This window comes from Dromiciops gliroides, chromosome 4, assembly GCF_019393635.1.
Source record: "Dromiciops gliroides isolate mDroGli1 chromosome 4, mDroGli1.pri, whole genome shotgun sequence".
Taxonomy (NCBI): Eukaryota; Metazoa; Chordata; class Mammalia; order Microbiotheria; family Microbiotheriidae; genus Dromiciops; species Dromiciops gliroides.
Genome location: NC_057864.1, coordinates 373643919 through 373662859, shown reverse-complemented (window position 1 = coordinate 373662859; position 18941 = coordinate 373643919). Strand labels below are relative to the sequence as shown.

Below are 18941 nucleotides of genomic sequence, written 5' to 3'. Positions count from 1 at the left end.
ATTTCCCCATTTTTCAAATGAACAAACTTAGTTAAATTTCTCTATGCCTGACTTTCCCCAAGGTCACATGGAAGGAGAGTTAGTGTAACTCAGATTAGAATTGAGCTCTCCAACATCCTGTCTAGTGTTCTGTTAAGTAGGTCACCAGTGATGCTTTTTTTTTTAAGGGCACAGGTTTTCCTAATTTCTTAAGCTGTCTCTTCCATAAGCAGGACAATTTAAAGGGGCAGTAGGATCCCAGCAGTTCACAATGGGATGCTAGAGTGTGGGTGCTTTAGGCCAGTGGTACCAAACTCAGAAAGAAACAGGGGTCACTAAACCATACAGCCTTAGAAAAACACATATTAAAATTATTTATCTTTATTTTACTTACTTTGTTAAACATTTTCCAATTACATTTTAATCTGGTTTAGTTGCACTCAACAGCGTTGTGGCTTCCACTTTCAGCCATAGGTCAAAGATATAGTTATCTGGCAGCTTCTTAGTGTTTTTGAAGGCCCTCCTTATAATTCTTAGTGTGTAAACAGTAATGAGTACTGGACATAAAAGGGGCTCTAAGGAGAATTAAATGCTTCCATTAATAATGATGTCTTCTCTCCTCTGCTGGATTATAAACTCCCAGGGACCTTGTCTCATTTCTTGTGTGTCTCTTTAGTACCTTGCTCAGATATGCTTATTGGGTACCTGCTAAGTTCATGAACAGTTGAATTGGTCAACATTTGGCATGATTTCCCTTCATCCAGGTCAGGATGTGAAAGGCCTGGGAAATAGGTAATACGGGGAAAATTACAGTGAGTACCCTTATACTATGTTCATTCTATAGGCAATTTAAAGACTTGCATCTAGAGTTTTCAATTTACATCTTCCTAAGATTGTTAAATTCACATAAAAAATGAAGAATGGTTCTGGGAAAAGAAAATAGAGAAATGCTACTCTCATTAGACCTAGCCTTCATGTTTTGTTTTTGGCTTACTGATTAAATGCTAATCTTGTATAAGTCCAGCAATCTGGCTTCCTGCTTTAATTGAAACATATGAGCTTGCTCACCATGGTTGTTTTCTATCATCTCTGTTGTTGGATGAGCCACGGTTGTCCCTAGCTTGTAACAGTAGTTATGATAAACCTGTCTGGCGCTGTCATTTTAATAGATTTGGTCCAGATTTCTCGAGGTGTGGAATCTAGGTCACCAGTCATGAACAGCATTGTCAAAGTAACAAGCTTCTTGTTGACTGTCTAGTTTCTTTGTGTAAAAAGGCTGTCTTGGCACTTGAAATCATTGGCTGGTTAGGCTAAAATGTGAAGTATAAGAATTATGTTTGAATGATGAATGTGTAGATAGAGACATTTATAGTATAGCTTCTTGAGCATACGTATTAGAAATACGATTTGATAAAAAATAATTTATACTAGTGTCTTGGTTAATACAGAGGATGTATGGATGTATTCCAGCAATTCACTTGGAGGTTTCGTTAGTAGAAATAGAAGGTGGTATAGAATTATGTTTCTAAATATCAGGAAAAGAGGGTTGGGGTAGGAAAATATCATGAAATACTAACTAAAATGCCAGCTATGTTAAAAAAGTATTATAGTTTATTTGGGAGTCTGTAGAGCAGGAAAAAAAAGGGACTGATTTCAGGTTGCAGGTTGGGGAAAATGACCTATACCTGGTGAAGAGAGGCAGGAGTGAGGTTAGGGGGTCAACAACCAACCAGATATGCTTATAATAGTCAAAGTGGACTCCAGGAACTCAGAAGCTAGTAAGGGTGGGCCAGGCTGTAGTATACTCTTCCCCAGCAAGTAAAGAACCATCCTCTAATTAAGAACTTGGACAGTGTCTTCTATACTTTCTTCACAGACACACACACACACACACACACACACACACACACCCCTTCCTCCTCCCTTAGCCTTTTTCTATGCTTCCTACCATCCTCACCTCCTCCGGAGAGATTAAGTTAGTTTTACATTCAAGGCCAGCTTTAAGGTAGCACTGGTGTGGTATCAGGATTCCACTGTCCTCCCTCTTGCGCCGCCCCCTCCCCAACAAAGCAAAACAAAACAAACTCCAGCACATTTATCCACCTGGTTACTCCTTTCTAAAAATCCTTTTATTCTACATTTAGAGACAAGATGGTTGAGGCTACTTTAAGTGATATAAATAGTAAAACTCATTTGTAAAAAGTATTGAGGCTGGGGCAGCTAGATGGCACAGTGGTTAAAGCACCGGCCCTGGATTCAGGAGTACCTGAGTTCAAATCCGGCCTCAGACACCTATCTGAAATGAAAGAGTTAAATTGAACGGCTTCTGGGGGCACCTAGGTGGTGCAGTGGATAAAGTGCTGGCCCTGGATTCAGGAGGACCTGAGTTCAAATGCGGCCTCAGACACTTGACACTTACTAGCTGTGTGACCCTGGGCAAGTCATTTAACCCCAATTGTCTCACCCCCCAAAAAAAATTTGAATGGCTTCTAAGGTGCCTTCTAACTCTAGATCTGTGATCCAGTCAATCAATAAAAATGACCAATATGTGATCTCAGATCCTTTCCTCTTTTAGTGAGGGAAGCAGTTTATCAAGAAAAGAAAGCAGAAGTGAGTGCCAGAGTGCAGTAAGAAGTCATTGCCAAGAGGGCAGAGAGAGGGAAAAAGCCAGAATGGGAAGCCAGAGGATTTTTGCTCTCTCCTCCGTTTTGCCCAGGACTAGTATTTTCCTTAAGCTAGACACCTACAGAAGTTATTTACATAGATATTTTTATTGTAGGAAATCTGGGCCACACCTAATTTAGCAGGAACTTTACCATTGAAGCAGGTGGTACAGGCCAATGTTGCTTTGCATAATTGTTGGAGATCTTTTAATGTTTTGTTTGCCTTGTTGTCCAGTTTCCTTATAAAGGTACATAATTCCCAGCAGGTTCACTCATGGACGTGTTAATCAAGTGTTGTCTCTTACTGCAACTATTGAATACTCCTTTATCATAGAAAATGCATGGACCTATTAATAGTGTTTCCTTGGATACTTCCGGTTCAGATATCTGAATAATCATTATTAGCTTTTCTCCTAGCTACTTAAGAAAAGCTCTTGGGGCTTTAAGTGGGTGTCCTTTAATCTTCAAAGTACTTTTCTATTCTTAGCACTTTGGGTTGCTTACTCTGTTACTGTTTTTAAATTAAAGCTAAATAACAATTATTGAACTAGCAATTAACACTTGTGATTTTGAGGCTTTGACGGTTAGAGTCCTGCCTCTGTGTGTGTGTGTGTGTGTGTGACTTTTCTTTAGAGCTAGAAAAAAATTGCTACTATTTATTGGATCCCAAGGCCAGTGCTTTATTTTTAAAAAGTGAGCCAATGGGGGCAGCTAGGTGGCTCGGTGGATAGAGCACCGGCCCTGGAGTCAGGAGTACCTGAGTTCAAATCCAGCCTCAGACACTTAACACTTACTAGCTGTGTGACCCTGGGCAAGTCACTTAACCCCAATTGCCTCACTAAAAAAAAAAAAAAAAGTGAGCCAATGAGAAAATGCATTCACAAGTGAGTCCACACAGCCTCACCTTTATTTGTTCAGAATTGTAATAAAATAAGTCAATAATGGAATATCCAATAAATAATGGAATCCTAATGGTAAAATGTTGGAGGTTATCACAACCACTCTAGTTCAGCCTAAAATAACTTCTTGCTCCTTCTCTTGTTAACAATCTTCTCATTGGTCTACAGTCCTTCCCCTTCCTAATCCTTCTTCTACACAGCTGTCAAAGTATAATTTCTGAAGCATAAGTCTTACCATACCACACTTCTTCTCAAGAATCTCTTATGTTCCCATTTGCCTCTAAGACAGAAATATAAGCTGTTCTCTTTGGCATTTAAAGCCCTTCCTTCATAATTTAGCTTTTCCTGGTTTTGATATCAGTGTCATATTTATTTCATAAAAGGAGTTTGGTAGCATCCCTTCTTTGCCTATAATTCCAAATAATTTATTTAATATTGGAATTAGTTGTTCTTTAAATATTTGCTAGTATTTGCTTGTAAATCTGTCTGGTCCTGGTGCTTTTTTCTTAGGAAGCTCCTTTATGGCCTGTCCAGTTTCTTTTTCTATTTAAAATAGGTCTATTTAGATATTCTATTTCTTCTTCTGCTAATCTAGGAAGTTCATATTTTTGAAAATATTCTTCCATTTCACTTAAGTTGTTAAATTTACTGGCATATAATTGGTTTTGTTTTTGTTTTTTGTGGGGCAATTGGGGTTAAGTGATTTGCCTAAGGTCACACAGCTAGTAAGTGTTAAGTGTCTGAGGCCGGATTTGAAATCTGGTGCTTCTGACTCCAGGGCCAGCACTCTATCCACTGCGCCACCTACCTGCCCCATTGGCATATAATTGGACAAAATAACTCCTTATAACTGCTTTGATTTCATTTTCTTTAGTGGTATATTCACTCTTCATTTTTTATACTAGTTAATTTGGTTTTCTTCTCTTTTTAAAAAATTATACTAACCACTTGGTTTATCTATTTTATTGATTGGACTATCTTTCTAAATTTATTATACCCCTTCACACACTGTACTCTTCTTCATCCAAACTGGCTGTCTTACCTATGACATAACTATGATATGGTGGGAAAATGGGTACAGGTTGGTGGGAGTTGGGGTTCTTGGGAATTCCTCTTTAAAGAATTACACCCTCTTGCACACAAAACGTAGTTAGAATAAGGTGATAGTTTATTTGGGGCCAAGGGAAGGGAAGGGTAGGGGGAGGGAAACCATGAAAGAAATCCTTGGACTTTTCATGGGGAGATTTGGCATAAAGCACATGGCTCAGAGGTACCAAATCTCCTCGAACAGGAGACTGGAAGGTACTTTTATAGAGGACTGATGGGGGTGGACCATCTGCCCGTAAAAAGTTCCTTTAGTGAGAGAGGACCATCCCCCACTGGTGGTAGCTGGGGGAATTGGGTGAGCAGTGGAGGACCATCCCCCACTGGGAGTGACTAAAGGAATTGGGTGAGGGGTGGCTACAGATCCCTCTTTAGAACACAAAGGCCGAAGCCACACCCAAACTTATCTCCCCAGGATAAGGGAGACCAGAATGAAGGGTAGGAATCCCAAACTAGCTCAGTCCGATTTGGTTCCTCTAGGCGTTATCTGTCCTGGTTTAGTTTCTCAAGGAGAAGATTCCTCGGTGTGCCCCAGAGAAATTCTGGGGTGCTCTGCGCCCCATGACAACTATAATGAGCTTCTCCCTCACATCTTTGACTTAGAGGCCCTAGCTTTCTTCAGGCAGTATCTCCTACATGAGATTTTTCCTGATCTTTCCCCTTATTAGATTCTCCCCCAATTCTGTGGACTTACTTTGTACATTGAGCCAGCTAGGTGATACTATAGATGGAGCACTGGGCTTGATGTCAGGAAGACCTGAGTTCAAATCCAGACTCAGTCACTTCCTAGCTGTGTGGCCCTGGGCAAGTCATTTAACCTCTGTCTACTTCAGTTTCCTCAACTGTAAAAAGGGAATACTAATAATAGCATCTACTTCCCAGGGTTTTCATGAGGATCAAATGAAATAAAAATTGTAAAACACTCAGCATAGTGCTTGGCACATAGTAAACACTTAATAAATTCTTGTTGATTGACTAGTTTAGGTAGATCAGGGAACAGATCCAATATTATCAAGTATCATTTGACCATTAGATAAGCACACACTAAAATAGTTGATCAGTTGAAGGAAAGGATATAGTTTTATATTTAAAAAAAGAAAAGAAAAAGTATGATTTCTTGTCATTGAGAACCATTTTTCTGGGTGCTCAGTCATTTTCATAAAAAGCTTTTTGGTTATATGTGTGCATGCTTTGCTTCTGCCACATTTGTTGATATCAAAAGGGGAGGGAGAAGGAGTGTTTTCAAAAGGCTGCCAAAAGTGTCGTCACTCTCTCCAAATAAGGAGGTTGGCTTGAAATATAAATGAAATGTCACACCCAGCATATGGGCTTTCCTAATCTGAAGGACTGGTGTATGAACATTTTCTGGAAGATGCTTAATATTTTTGAAGTGATTTAGAAAATAAAATTGTACTTATAGTTCTTGGCTCCCTGTGAAATGTTGCAATTTTTTAAAATGTAAGAAAGCAGTGGAATAATACACAGGCTCATCTTCTGCCACAGGACGGCTTTTTGTTAAGAGAGTCAGATGTTTTGACCACAACACACATGCTTCTTAAGAGAACACTGCATGTGGCCGAAATGTACGTGCCACAGTCATTTGTACATAGGCATTGCATTCCTCCCAGAATCTTCCCTATTATTGTTGATGCCATAGAAGGGTGTGGGACAGGGAAGAGCTCTCCACCCAAATCCCAGCCTCTGGAGGCAGTGGTGGCCGTATGTGAGACACTCAGATTTGACAACCTCAGTAGCTCAGATATAAAATACCCACCTCATTTTGGAAAGAGTGTTAGGTCTTGGGGTCAAGGAAAAAACAGGTTTGAAATTCGTGCTCTGGCAACGACTATGTGAACCTCGGTTGAATTTGAACACCATATAAAGGTGACCTATTAGTATTGTGGAGGCTGTGTGGTACTGTGGAAAGAACAGTGGGTTTGGAGTCCAAGGACCTAGTTTCGAATTCCAACCCTGCCACCTTCCTACCTGTGTGAACCTAGGCAGTCACTTCTCTTCTTTGGGCCTCAGTGTTCTCATCTAGAAAATGGGGAGGTTGGACTAGTAGATGACCCCTAAGCTCCCTTCCATCTTCCATCTCTAAATCTATGATCCACTTATCTTCAGAGTTCGACTGTGCAATACACCACATCTGTTTTTAGGATTGCCCTCATTTCTAACAATTCGATCTCTGTTTCAATGGAATTAAGTTATTTATTATAGTACTCTTGACACAGCTTAAGCTTTAAAATGTCTATCAAGGTGCAGGTAGGTGGCACAGTGGATAAAGCACTGGCCCTGGATTCGGGAGGACCTGAGTTCAAATTTGACCTTAAATACTTGACACTAGCTGTGTGACCCTGGGCAGGTCACTTAACTCTCATTGCCCCACCCCCCAAAAATGTCTATGGAATGGAATTATTTTCTTCCTGTGACTTGTCCTTTCCTATCTCCACACCCTGGGGTGGTCCTGACCCAGATCTACTCCCACCTCCATAAGAAACATATGATAATCCCCTCCTAAAATAGGAGTTGCTCGATTTTTTTTTTTTTGCAGGGCAGTGGGGGTTAAGTGACTTGCCCAGGGTCACACAGCTAGTAAGTGTCAAGTGTCTGAGGCCAGATTTGAACTCGGGTACTCCTGAATCCAGGGCCGGTGCTTTATCCACTGTGCCACCTAGCTGCCCCCAGGAGTTGCTCGATTTGAAGGTCTCCTGGACACTGGTGCCTCATGTCTGGTCCCTAACACCATCTTACCTGAATCTGGATAGTTTTTTATCCCTTCACCCTGGTTTGTCTTGATTCCTGGTACCTGTCAGGTTCCTGAGTCTTTCCTGATGTCTTTGTTTCTCACCTCTGACTCCACATAGTTTCTTGTAGCTTCTCTAACTGTAGTTCACTTCTGTGCCTTCTCCTTATCTTTCCTAAATGTTCCTTGGTTTGGGGCTTTTCCCCCTCCCTTTGCCCCCTCCCCACACTGCCCAACACTCCTAAAAGGCCACAGCCTATCTTGTTTTGTTTTGTTTTGTTTGTTTGTTTGGTGGGTGGGTGGGACAATGAGGGTTAAGTGACTTGCCCAGGGTTGCATAGCTAGCAAGTGTCAAGTATCTGAGGCCAGATTTGAACTCAGGTCCTCTTGACTCCAAGGCCAGTGCTCTATCCATTGCACCATCTAGCTGCCCCCTACAGCCTATCTTCTCACCTTGCTTGCTCCTTAATCTTGATTATAGCTTAGTAAGCATTCTCCTGTGGGATCCATGGCAGGTGTTAGACTGAGGTCTCTTACTCTATTGTCAGGTTAGACATTCAGAAGCCTCATAGTTCATATCTCAAAACCCAAAATAGTCTTTCTTTGGAAAGTTGAACTTTGAAAAATGTAAAGAAGCAAATGTTCCCCAGCATAAAAAGTATCTTATGGGTTTATAGGTTGCATCACCTGTCAGGAAGAGTGTTGGCTCTAGTTGGAGAGAAGGCATAGTGTATTGGAAAGGGCATTGAATTTGGAATTTTAAGACTTGGGTTTAAGCAGTCTGCTACTCACTTGGTCTGAAACCTTGGTCACATCTTGCTTAAGCACTCTGTAGTCCTCAGTTGCTTTACCTGTAAAATGAGGGTGGAGGGATAGATGAACTCTAAAATTACCCAAAAAAATCCTATAACCACTCTTCCCATCTCAACCCTGCCACCCCCTTACTCATCAGCTCAGCAGAGGGCACCTGGAATGATTCCTCATATCCCTTTCATTTTGAAACCTTCACCAACTCTGTACTTTTCCTCTCCCTTTAATAAAAACAAGCCTTGAAATTTTATCTTTTCCATGAAGATTTCCTGGTTTGATGTAAAATAAACTTGGTTCCTGTGTCATTCCTTGGCTCCTTTAGTCCCCAAACTCCTCTCCCATATATTATATACTTGACACTTTGCCTCCTAACCCTAAAATGAAGTTGGCTCCTTTAGTCCCCAAACTCCTCTCCCATATATTATATACTTGACACTTTGCCTCCTAACCCTAAAATGAAGTTGGCCTTGACATAAATTGGCTATCTCTAATTTCTCTTCCCTTCCAGTTTGAAGGTGTGTTTTTTCTCTTTTATTCTGTGTGTGTGTGTGCATCATACCAGTGTTGCCTTGTAAATTTCAAGTGATTTTGGGGTTGCTGGATTTCATGCCTGCTAAGGAATCCTACGCGTTCAGATGTTTAACACAACTTTTTCTCACGGTAATGATGCTGAGTTCTCCATTTTCCTTGGGGAATTGGGTCTCTCTGAGTTAATAATAATTGCAATAGGATCATGGAGATCCAGTATGGAGGTAAGTAGGTGGTACAGTGGATAGAGCACTTGACCTTGAGTCCAGAAGACCTAAATTCAAGTCTGGCCACAGATACCACCTGGCTGTGCGACTCTGGGCAAGTTATGTTACCTCTGTTTGCCTCAGTTTTCGCCATCTGTGAAGTGGGGATAACAATAGCACCTATGTAGCAATGTCATTGTGAGGACCAAATTAGGTATTTGTCAAGTGCTTAGCACGGTGCTGGGCACAGAGTAGGGGCTCTATTACCAGTTATTAGTATTAACTTCTGTCTGCCACAGAGGTAAAATGGAGATCATTAGAGCTCCTACCTCTCAGGGTTGCTGTGAGGATAAAATGAAATATTTGAAAAGTACTTTTTAAACCTTGAAACTGCTATTAAAATGCTAGCTATCATTATCATCACCACCATTATTATGAGTGGGCTGGAGAGAACCTCCTAGGTCTAAATGTCCATCCCATCCCATCATTGTATATATGAGGATACTGAAAGTTGTCCAAGGTCACATAGGAAATAAGCATCAGAAGCAGGATTTGAACCCAGGCCCTCTAATTCCAGAACTGGTGCTCTTCTTCCTGTAGTATTATGCAAATGACTTCATTTCATCCTTAAGGCAATCCTGGAAGAAGGAAGGGAAGGCAGGAAGGCATAGTATTATTGTTCTTATTATAAATATGAAGAAACCGAAAAATTGTATGATCTGCTTAAGGTCATGCAGATATTTGGTAGCAAAGCCAAGATTCCAGCCCACACTTTTTTTTTCTTTTTTTGTTTTTTTTGAGGCAATTGGGGCTAGGTGACTTGCCCAGGGTCACATAGTGTCTGAGACTGAATTTGCACTCACATCTTCCTTACTCCAGGGCTGGTGTCCTATCCTTTGAGCCACCTAGCAATGCTTACCAGCCCAGACTTCTTACTCAAAATAAGCACCCTCCCTCCTGCACCCCTGCGGTTATAAGGTGTGACCCATGGGGCAGATTTTATCAGACATATCCTGATGTAGTTCCAGAAACCCAGATTTGTGCTAGCCAACTTGTGATCCTTAAGACTGGCAAATATTTAGCACTAGGCTGGATTTCCTGTACTCTCAACAAAAGCAGGGCCCAAATGGAAGAAACTTCAGTGCCATTTTGCCTGCTGTTTCCTCATGGTTCTAAACTAGGGCAGTCGGCAGCATACATTGCTATTTTTGTCCACGTTCCTTCTGTCTATGAGACTTAGAACCGAGGAAAGCTACAGATGCTTACCATATGGTTGCTGTGAGTGAATTTGATGTACAGACGATTTAAGTTCTTTTAATTTATAGAAGTAAATTAATAATAATTTATAGAAGTTAAAGGCTAGATAGAAAACCCTTTGATATCAGCCACTCCACTGTCACCTCCTCATCCCCTAGGTTTTACCTGATCCATTTCAGACACCATGGCCTGTTCAGATGCTCAGTGATTTCCATTGCTACTACGTTTACACAGGGCTGCAGAGATAGAAAAGGCAATTTTATAAATAATCTCATTTGATTCTCACAACAACCTTGTGACTTGCCCGAGGTCTCATTGTTCTTATTACCATTTAGTCATTTTCAGTTCTGTCCGACTCTTTGTGCTCCCATTTTGGGTTTTCTTGGCAATGATCCTGGCGCAATTTGTCATTTCCTTCTCCAGCTCATTTGACAGAAGAGGAAACTAAGGCAAGAAAAGTTAAGTGACTTGCCCAGGGTCACACAGGTAATAAGCAAATGTCTGAGGTTGGATTTGAGCTCAGGTCTCTGGGCCTGGCACTCTATCCACTGCTCCACCTAGCTACCTGAGATCTCATTACCATGTGGCAATCTTTCTATTCCAATAGGTGGGTAGGTTGCTTCTCCGAGGTATACTCCCACTGCTAATGATCCTTACCTAAGATGTAATATATTATTTTTTTTGTGATAGGGAGATCTGAATATTTTTCCCGTCTTCCTTTTTCCCCCTTTCTTTTAACAAGTGGAACAACCATTGTGGTAGTTTCCTCATCCATAAAATGAAGAGTAAGGGGGCAGCTAGGTGGCTCAGCGGATAATGCACCGGCCCTGGATTCAGGAGTACCTGAGTTCAAATCCGGCCTCAGACACTTGACACTTACTAGCTGTGTGACCCTGGGCAAGTCACTTAACCCCCATTGCCCTGCAAAAAAACCCCAAAAAACAAACAAACAAACATAAAATGAAGAGCGATGTGGAAGGAAACTAAATGAACCCTTCCAGTTTTAAATCCTGTCGTCTGCTTCACTAGGGTTAAAAAACAAAAAATTTTTTAAAAGGTTAGTGTTTATTAGACTCATGGAACTCACTAATGGAATTTGATATCTATTTTTGACATCTGTGAAAAGTATTATGGATTTAGATTTGAAAGCATTTTAAAAAACTACAGCAGAATTGATTGCCAGCCTTCTACTAAGACAGTCTAGTTTCAGCTCTAAATTTCATTTCCAACAAAGTACTTATCTAATACATCTGACCAGATTGAGAGAGAATTTACTGGTAGTGTGGGTTCACTTTATGGGAAAGACTGGCTTCCTGGCACATTCTGGTAGAAGGATATCTATGTTTTTCAGAGAATCACTTGCCAACAGTACGGTGTAGACTTTATGAGAAGTGAGTAAATGAATATTATTATGATGATTCCAATTCTAAAGTTAATTCACCCAGTCAATACAATGTACCTTTTGTTTTTTTCTCCCCCTGCCCCCCACCCACACCCCCAGCCAGTATTTAGGATATTTAAAAAATTATATTTGTTGAAAACATACATATCAAGACAGCATAGAATAGTACGTAGGCAGCTGGCCTTGGAGCCAATGATTTTAATCCTGCCTCTGACACATACTGGCTCTGTGACCCGGGCCAAATCATTTAACCTTTTAGTATCACAGGCAGCTCTTTAGTTGAGGAGAAAGTGCTTCTCTGCATTGGTAAAGGTAATTTTCTTTGAAATCACAGATCATATCCACTGTAGCTGCGTGGCACAATGGATAGAGTGCTGAGTGTTGAGTCAGGAAGACCTGAGTTCATATTTGTTTGACCACAGACACTTACTAGTTGTGTGATCCTAAGCAAGTTACTTAACCACTATCTGCCTTAGTTTCCCTATCTGTAAAATGGGGATAATAATAGCACCAGGGTTGTTGTGAAGATCAAATGAGATAGTATTTGTAAAGCACTTATCACAGTGCTTGGCACATAGTATTCATTGAATAAATGCTTTTTCTTCTCCCCCCCCAATAAAAACCGAAACATAGACAAACACACAAAACCCAATGAAATAAGAAAATGTCTCCTAACATAAAGAAAGGGCTATGATATTGGCGGTGTGCCTCCTAGCCATTTCTGATACACAGTTCTTAAAGACACTTAGAATTAAAGTAAATTTTTTATTCTGCCTTTCAAAGTCAGAGTCTTCACACTTTCAACCCATTTTTTGGTTTGTTCACTGTTTTCATTTTACTTGGGAGGAAAGGGTGTGAAGTTATTGCTTTAAGTCAGTAACAATATCTCTGTGCTGGAAGGGTTTTTTAGACTCTTGGTCCCTTTTCTCCTACATTTGGAGGCAAGTGATCATCATAATCTCTATTGTAATCCTGGGATCCTGAACATTAAATGTATGGGTTGAGTCTGGAGTGGGAAATGGAAGGCACAATGTGGTAAACAGCTGCTAGTACTAGGAACCAGTTGCTTTGGGCTCAACTTGAGTTAAGAAGCTCAAATTGATTGACATGGTGCTTCGAGAAAGCTCTCGGTGAAGTTCTCCCCACTAATCTCCTGCTGCTGTGGATGTGACAAACTCCATTTTGCTCAGACACTGGGCCAGAAATTGAAGGGGGGAGCTGTTAGGTTTGCTCTCAAGATATGATCACAGATGGATTTTTAAATTTATTTCTTCCCAGTTTGAAGTCATCCATCAGAGGGCTTCCTTGTTTCTTTTTCCCAGTTATCCAAATCAAATTGATTTTTTCCTATCATCTGTGAAAAGAGGACAGAGCTCTGTAGGGGGTCCACAATGTAAGGAGATGGATTCCCTCGGTCCCCCTGCAGTTTCTAAGGGCAAGCTTGCAAAAGTGATGGAGAATGAAATAGGTAAGGAGCCTATTTTTATTGCTGTTTGGAAGAATTCTAGTGAATGTCTTAATATATAATTTAGAGAATAAATAGTCTGCTATTTTTAGTGAGTTTCGTTTTATTTTTTTTCTTATTGGCTCTGATCCATAGTATGTCTTGTTTCTCTTTGCCACTCAGAGAACAATCTGTATTCCTGTTGATCCGTCTTTTTCCTAAGGAAGGCAAAGAGATTATCAAGGGGTGTGGAAATCATTTGAGGTTGCTTTCCTTTATCAATGTGGTTGTTTCACCTTATCCTAATAATATTAGAGTCTTTGAAACGGAACAGTTGATAGGAACTCTGGTGAGCCTTCTAAATCTGACTTTGCTTGAGATTTGTGTTGAATATAGTCCATATGCACATCTCTCTCCTTCTACACAATGGAGATATTGCATAATTACAGTTACCATTTATCTCTGTGTCAAATTGACTACAAAGTGAAAAAAGGCTTAGGAAGGGCTTTGCTCACACTGGTCCTGGGAGGCAGGTAAGGCAAGCATTATAATCTCCTTTTATGGGTGAGGAATCTGAGGCTTAATGAGATGTTTTGACTTGGCCACAGTTTCACAGTTACTGAGGGACAAAGGTGGGATTTCAACCTGGGTCTTCTCATTTACTCTATCTTCAGCCTAATGGTCTTTCTAATAACAATAGCAACATTAATAATAGCTACCATTTGTATAGCACTTTAAGGTTTGCGAAGCACTTTATTTGGTGCTCACAATAACCATGTAAAGTAGGTACTATTATTCCCATCTTACAGATGAGGAAACTTAAGTGACTTGTTCAGGGTCATGCAACCAGTAAATGCGTAAGGCAGGATTTTAATTCAGATCTTCCTGATTCCAAATCCATTATTTTAACCATTGTACCATCTAGCTGCCAGTACACATCAGTTTACTGCCAAAATAGTACACTAGGTATCCATAGTGTTACTGTGAAATGAGAATTAGAGGCATTGTTTAATGGCAGGTGGACTGGACAGTAATTCAGGCTTTAGAATTGTGTGGGATCTTAGAGGTTGCTCATTCCAACCCCTCCTTTTCTAGAAGAGGAAACTAAGTCCCTGATTAATGACTTCACCCAAGGAAACATGAGTAGTAAATAGCAGAACTGGTATTCTTTAGACTATAAGCTCCTTGAGAGTCTGGGATGTTACAATCTCCAGTGCTAGCACATTGACTGACACATAAAAGGTGCTTAAGAAATACTTAGTGACTTGAACCAAAGCCTTTAGGGCATCGTGCTACCTTTGTAACCTCGGAGGCTTTGGTTTTCTCAAGGAAGAAAAATCAGCCAATCTTAAGTTACTGCCTACATTAATTGGGACGTTGGTGACCCATCTCAATCTGACTATCCTTTCAATTTGTTTCTCACATTCCATAGGCACAACTCTTCCTTCTACACACTGGAGATATTACATAATTGCAGTTACCATTTATCTGATGGTTTTTAATTCTGTAAATGTAATCGGTTACAAGAATAACCACCATAATCCTTTTCGTGCAGTTAGAAAAAAAACAGGAAGACCATTGAATCTTAGGATTTTAGAGTTTTAGAGGGCCTTAGAAACCATCTAATCTGATTCATTTTTTTTATTATCAGAAGGATACTATGTAGTTTGTGGCATTAAAATTTTTTAAATTATTATGAACTGAAAACACATTAACCAAAATAAATTATTTCAATATATAAGGGGGGGAAAAGAGGATTGATTGTCTTTAAAACTGTAAACTTAGTTATATATAGTATGGGTTTTTTTTTTAAGTATATATTAAATTTACCATGGTGGTGACAAAGCTTCCCTGTTTGTTTTCCAAATCATTTTCCATAGAAAGCTTCCACTAAAAGACCATTTTGTGCTATTACCATTCTCAATCCCAATTTTTAAATGTATTACCTTCTTTTAAAAGGTGAATTCTCTTACAAGGGGGTAGTGACTTTATAGAGTATTATTACTCTGGGCTGATAGATTTTCCTAGCCAAAAAAGATCTTAGAGATAGCTTAACATTATTACCCCCTCATTTTATGGACAAGGAAACTGGGTCTCAGAATGGTGAAGTGATTTCTACTATGATCATGCAGCTAATAAAAATAATGGTAGAGTGGGGACTCAAACCTACAATATTGGATTTAAAATCCAGTGTGCTTTACACTGAACCATATTTAATGCCAGAGTTTGGGTGCTGAATATTACTGATAGGAAACTCCAAGACTAAGCCTTGGCTGTCTGCACTTTATTTATTTATTTTTTCAAAAGCATACCTGACAGTATTGGTATTTAAGGCTAGTCCCTGAAAAGGGTACAATGTCTTAGTGATTATGGGAAGAGGAGACAGGCTAGGGAAGGGACAGGAGATGCACCAGTCTGTTTGCTAGAAGTCAGACGTTGATGGTGTTTGGTTGGAGAACTTATGTGTGCCAATAACTGACAGGCTTTCATTTCTCACACAGGTGGGCATCATGTTTTTGCTCCCTGTAACAATCCTTGGCATTTTGGTCCTAAGCACTGTAGGCAAATCCCAATCAGGCTGCACCATGGTCTTATAAAATGAACAAACATCCCTTTTGAAACTAGGCCAAGACCTCATTTTAATTTCTGACCCAACCCAGGTCTCCAGCTGTCAAGAGCTCTTGCATAAATCCTCTGCCAGTGAAAAACCCTTCTGGCATACATTACGATTAACTCATTGGCACTGATCACAGAAGATAGTTGCGGTCATATGTGGCTGCAAGATTCCCAAGTGAAAAGGAGTATTACAACTTCTTGTTAAGGGTTGGGGATTCAGAAAGGGAAAATGTCATGTTGCTATCATGACAGGACAAATACTGCCTTTATATTACATGAAGAATTGGAACTGGCTGTTGCCTTATACCAGTGACATTGTGAGGAAGCCAGACTGAGAGGTTTATATCTTGCAGAAATGCTTGATAAAATATTTTATTTGGACAGTGCAACATTTTAATATCAGCCCTAAAATGATTCCCAAACCAGTTAGATTTGGCAAGCCTGTCAGAAAATGGAGTTCCATCCAGGCATATGTCTATCAGACAGTGTGCTAGAGGGTATGCATAAACATTAATGAAAATCAGGAGTGAATAGTTAGTTTAAGTTGGTAACAAATGGGAACAGTGCACAAAAGTTTTAAAAATGTAGCAGAAATATATTAAACACTTACTTGCATCCCAGGTACTGAGAATTCAAAGATAAAAAATCAACACAATCCCTGCTATCAAGTCATTTACCATAGAAGGAAGGCTTTGTCATATACACAAATAAACATGATACAAAGTATTCTATGATAAGAATAAAGAGAAGATCGAGACCACTAAGAAAATCTGAGGAGGGAACAATCATTCTGGGCGACTGGGGTGGGGGAAGGGTTCATGGAAAGAAGGAGGTGGCCCTTTAGTTGTTCCTCAAAGGTTTCAGTAAGTGAAAATAAGGAGAAAGTACATGCTAGGTACATACATTGAGGTGGGAAGTGCAGGAGAAGATCAGAAAATGACCGGTAGTCCAGTTTCACTGGAATGTAAAATATCTAAAGAGGAGTGTTGTGAAATGTGGATGAACCGATAGATTGGAGCCAAGTTATATGGAATGCCAGAAAAAAAAGGTTGCATGGGACCTACTGACTGTATATGAGCCCCCTGAGTAGTATGTTCAGTCCTGTTCTTCAGAAGGATTACTTTGTCAAGGAGGGTGAAGAATGAATTGGGAGGAGGATAGACTGGAGCCTGATAGGCCAGTTAAGTTCTTATAGGCAAAGGATAATAAGGGTCTGAACTAGGTAACAAAATTTCCTCCTGGTGATCTTACACAGCATTTTAAAATGTTTTAAAAATTTTTTCAGTCAGCATAAATCCTCTTCTTCCCAAATGCCAACCATTCCCCCAACTGAGAGTGAAAGAAAAACAAAACCCGTGTTACAAACATGTCTTCCAACAAAATAAACCGTGTCCAAAATATATATATATATATATATATATATAATTTTACACACAGTCCCTCATCTCTCTGTTAAGAGGTGGACAACATATTTCATCATTAGTCCTCTGGAAATGCAGTTGGTCATTACACTAATCAGAATCTCTAATTCTTTCAAAAGTTGTTTGTCTTTGCCATATTTTTGTTATTTAAATTGTTCTGATTCTGTTCACTCTCTATCAGTTTGCATAAGTCTTCACTTATTTCTCTGAAACTGTGCACTTCATCTTCTCTTATAGCACAATAGTATTCCATTATAATTATATGCCATAATATGTTCAGCCATTTATTTATACCCTCTTAGATTCCCATTTTTTTTGTCCCCTCAGAGTTATAAGTATTTTTGTACATCCTTAGTTAGAGTTCATTTTTCTTAAGACTAATCCCTCCCTTAATCTACCTTCCTTCTAATTCTCACTTCTCCCTTCTTCAATTTCCCTCTTGGGTGAAATATATTTCTGTACCCAAATCTGTGTGTGTCATTGCATAAAAAAGGTGCAAATAAAATGTGTACATATCATGTTTTATTTTGTATTATAGTGTTAAAAGTGACAGTGGAATAAAATATATTCAGAAAGCAGTGATCTCAGTTTTTTGCACACCCTAGAATATGTGGAAAATTTATTTCTAAGTCGAGGTGCCTAAAATTTGGAGATTTCAGTGTGAATGGAGTGATGGATGAGTGAACATAGTTTCTAGGAAATTGAAGAATGAGTTTCTCTTATTCCTACCATGAGCATTGCAAAGGAAAAAATCCATCAATAAAAAGTATATCATCTTAGCTGCTTTGGGTTTTACATTAATAAGTACCATAAAGATTACATGTCACTGTCCAAGGTACCTCTGGAGAGGTCCTGAAAGAATCTGTTTCCTCCTGGTCCTGTATTTCTCACAAATTGATAAGGGGGAGTTTCTGAGGAAAAGTGAGCAAGTGGGGGCAGCTAGGCGGTACGGTGGATAAAGCCCTGGCTCTGGATTCAGGAGGACTTGAGTTCAAATGCAGCCTCAGACACTTGACACTTACTAGCTGTGTGACCCTGGGCAAGTCACTTAACCCTCATTGCCCCACAAAAACAAACAAACAAAAGTGAGAAAGTGGAAGGTGTTAATGAGGAGAAAGAATACAGAACTAGAGATATTATAGAGGTTGTTAAAAAATCATTTACCGTGTAGTTGTGTGACTCTGGGAAAGTCACCTAACCCACATTGCCTTGCAATAAGAATAAGAATAAATTATTTACTGTGAAACTTAAAGAGAGGTCAAATTTAAGTATTTCAGGAGGTGGGGGGGAGAAGGGTGGGGGAAAAAGGTTCTCTACAACCTGTAAGGTGTTAGGAAAAGGGTTCCTTAAGGATTTTTTTTTTTGCTTGTTCTAATATACTAGAATTAGGCCTAACATGAGTGAAAAAATGAGAAGTGGATATTAAAGTATTGCAACTGTCCATTTTAATTGAAAGATTTGTGTAGTACAGGACTAATCTCTTGTTCATGGCAAGCCCTTCCAGATTTTGACAATAGAAACATAAGCTTCTGAACCAAGTAAAGTACCTGCTTCTCCTTTTCCATAAATGCAAAGAAATCGAAATTTGAAAGAGATGGCATGGCATAGTAGATAGAGTTTAGTACTTAGAATCATGAAGAACTATGTTTAAATTCCGTCTTCTAGCTCTGTGGCCCTGGACAAATAACTTAACTTCTCCCTGCCTCATCTCTAAGGTGTTTCTCATTTGTAAAACGAAGGGGCTGGATTTAATGGTCTTTAATGTGTCTTCCAGCTCTCAATCTATCGATGTGATTATGGGCTTAAATAAATATATTTAGCCAATTCAATTCAACAAATGTTTGTTTAGCATCTACCATGTGTAAG

General features: G+C 39.6%; 1 protein-coding gene across 11 annotated transcripts in view; it reads left to right on the top strand.

Annotated features, from left to right (window-relative positions):
- Nucleotides 1-18941, top strand: part of MAP7 (microtubule associated protein 7) — a 248084-nt gene that overhangs the window by 82199 nt on the left and 146944 nt on the right. Inside the window, exon 1 of one of the 11 annotated variants that reach the window (XM_044001886.1) lies at nt 12901-13062. The exons of the other annotated variants lie outside the window; for them this stretch is intronic. Within the exon in view, the coding sequence (XP_043857821.1) occupies nt 12996-13062 (67 nt within the window). The 5' untranslated portion in view covers nt 12901-12995. Of the gene's footprint in view, nt 1-12900; nt 13063-18941 lie in introns of those variants that run through there. 11 annotated transcript variants of the gene reach the window in all.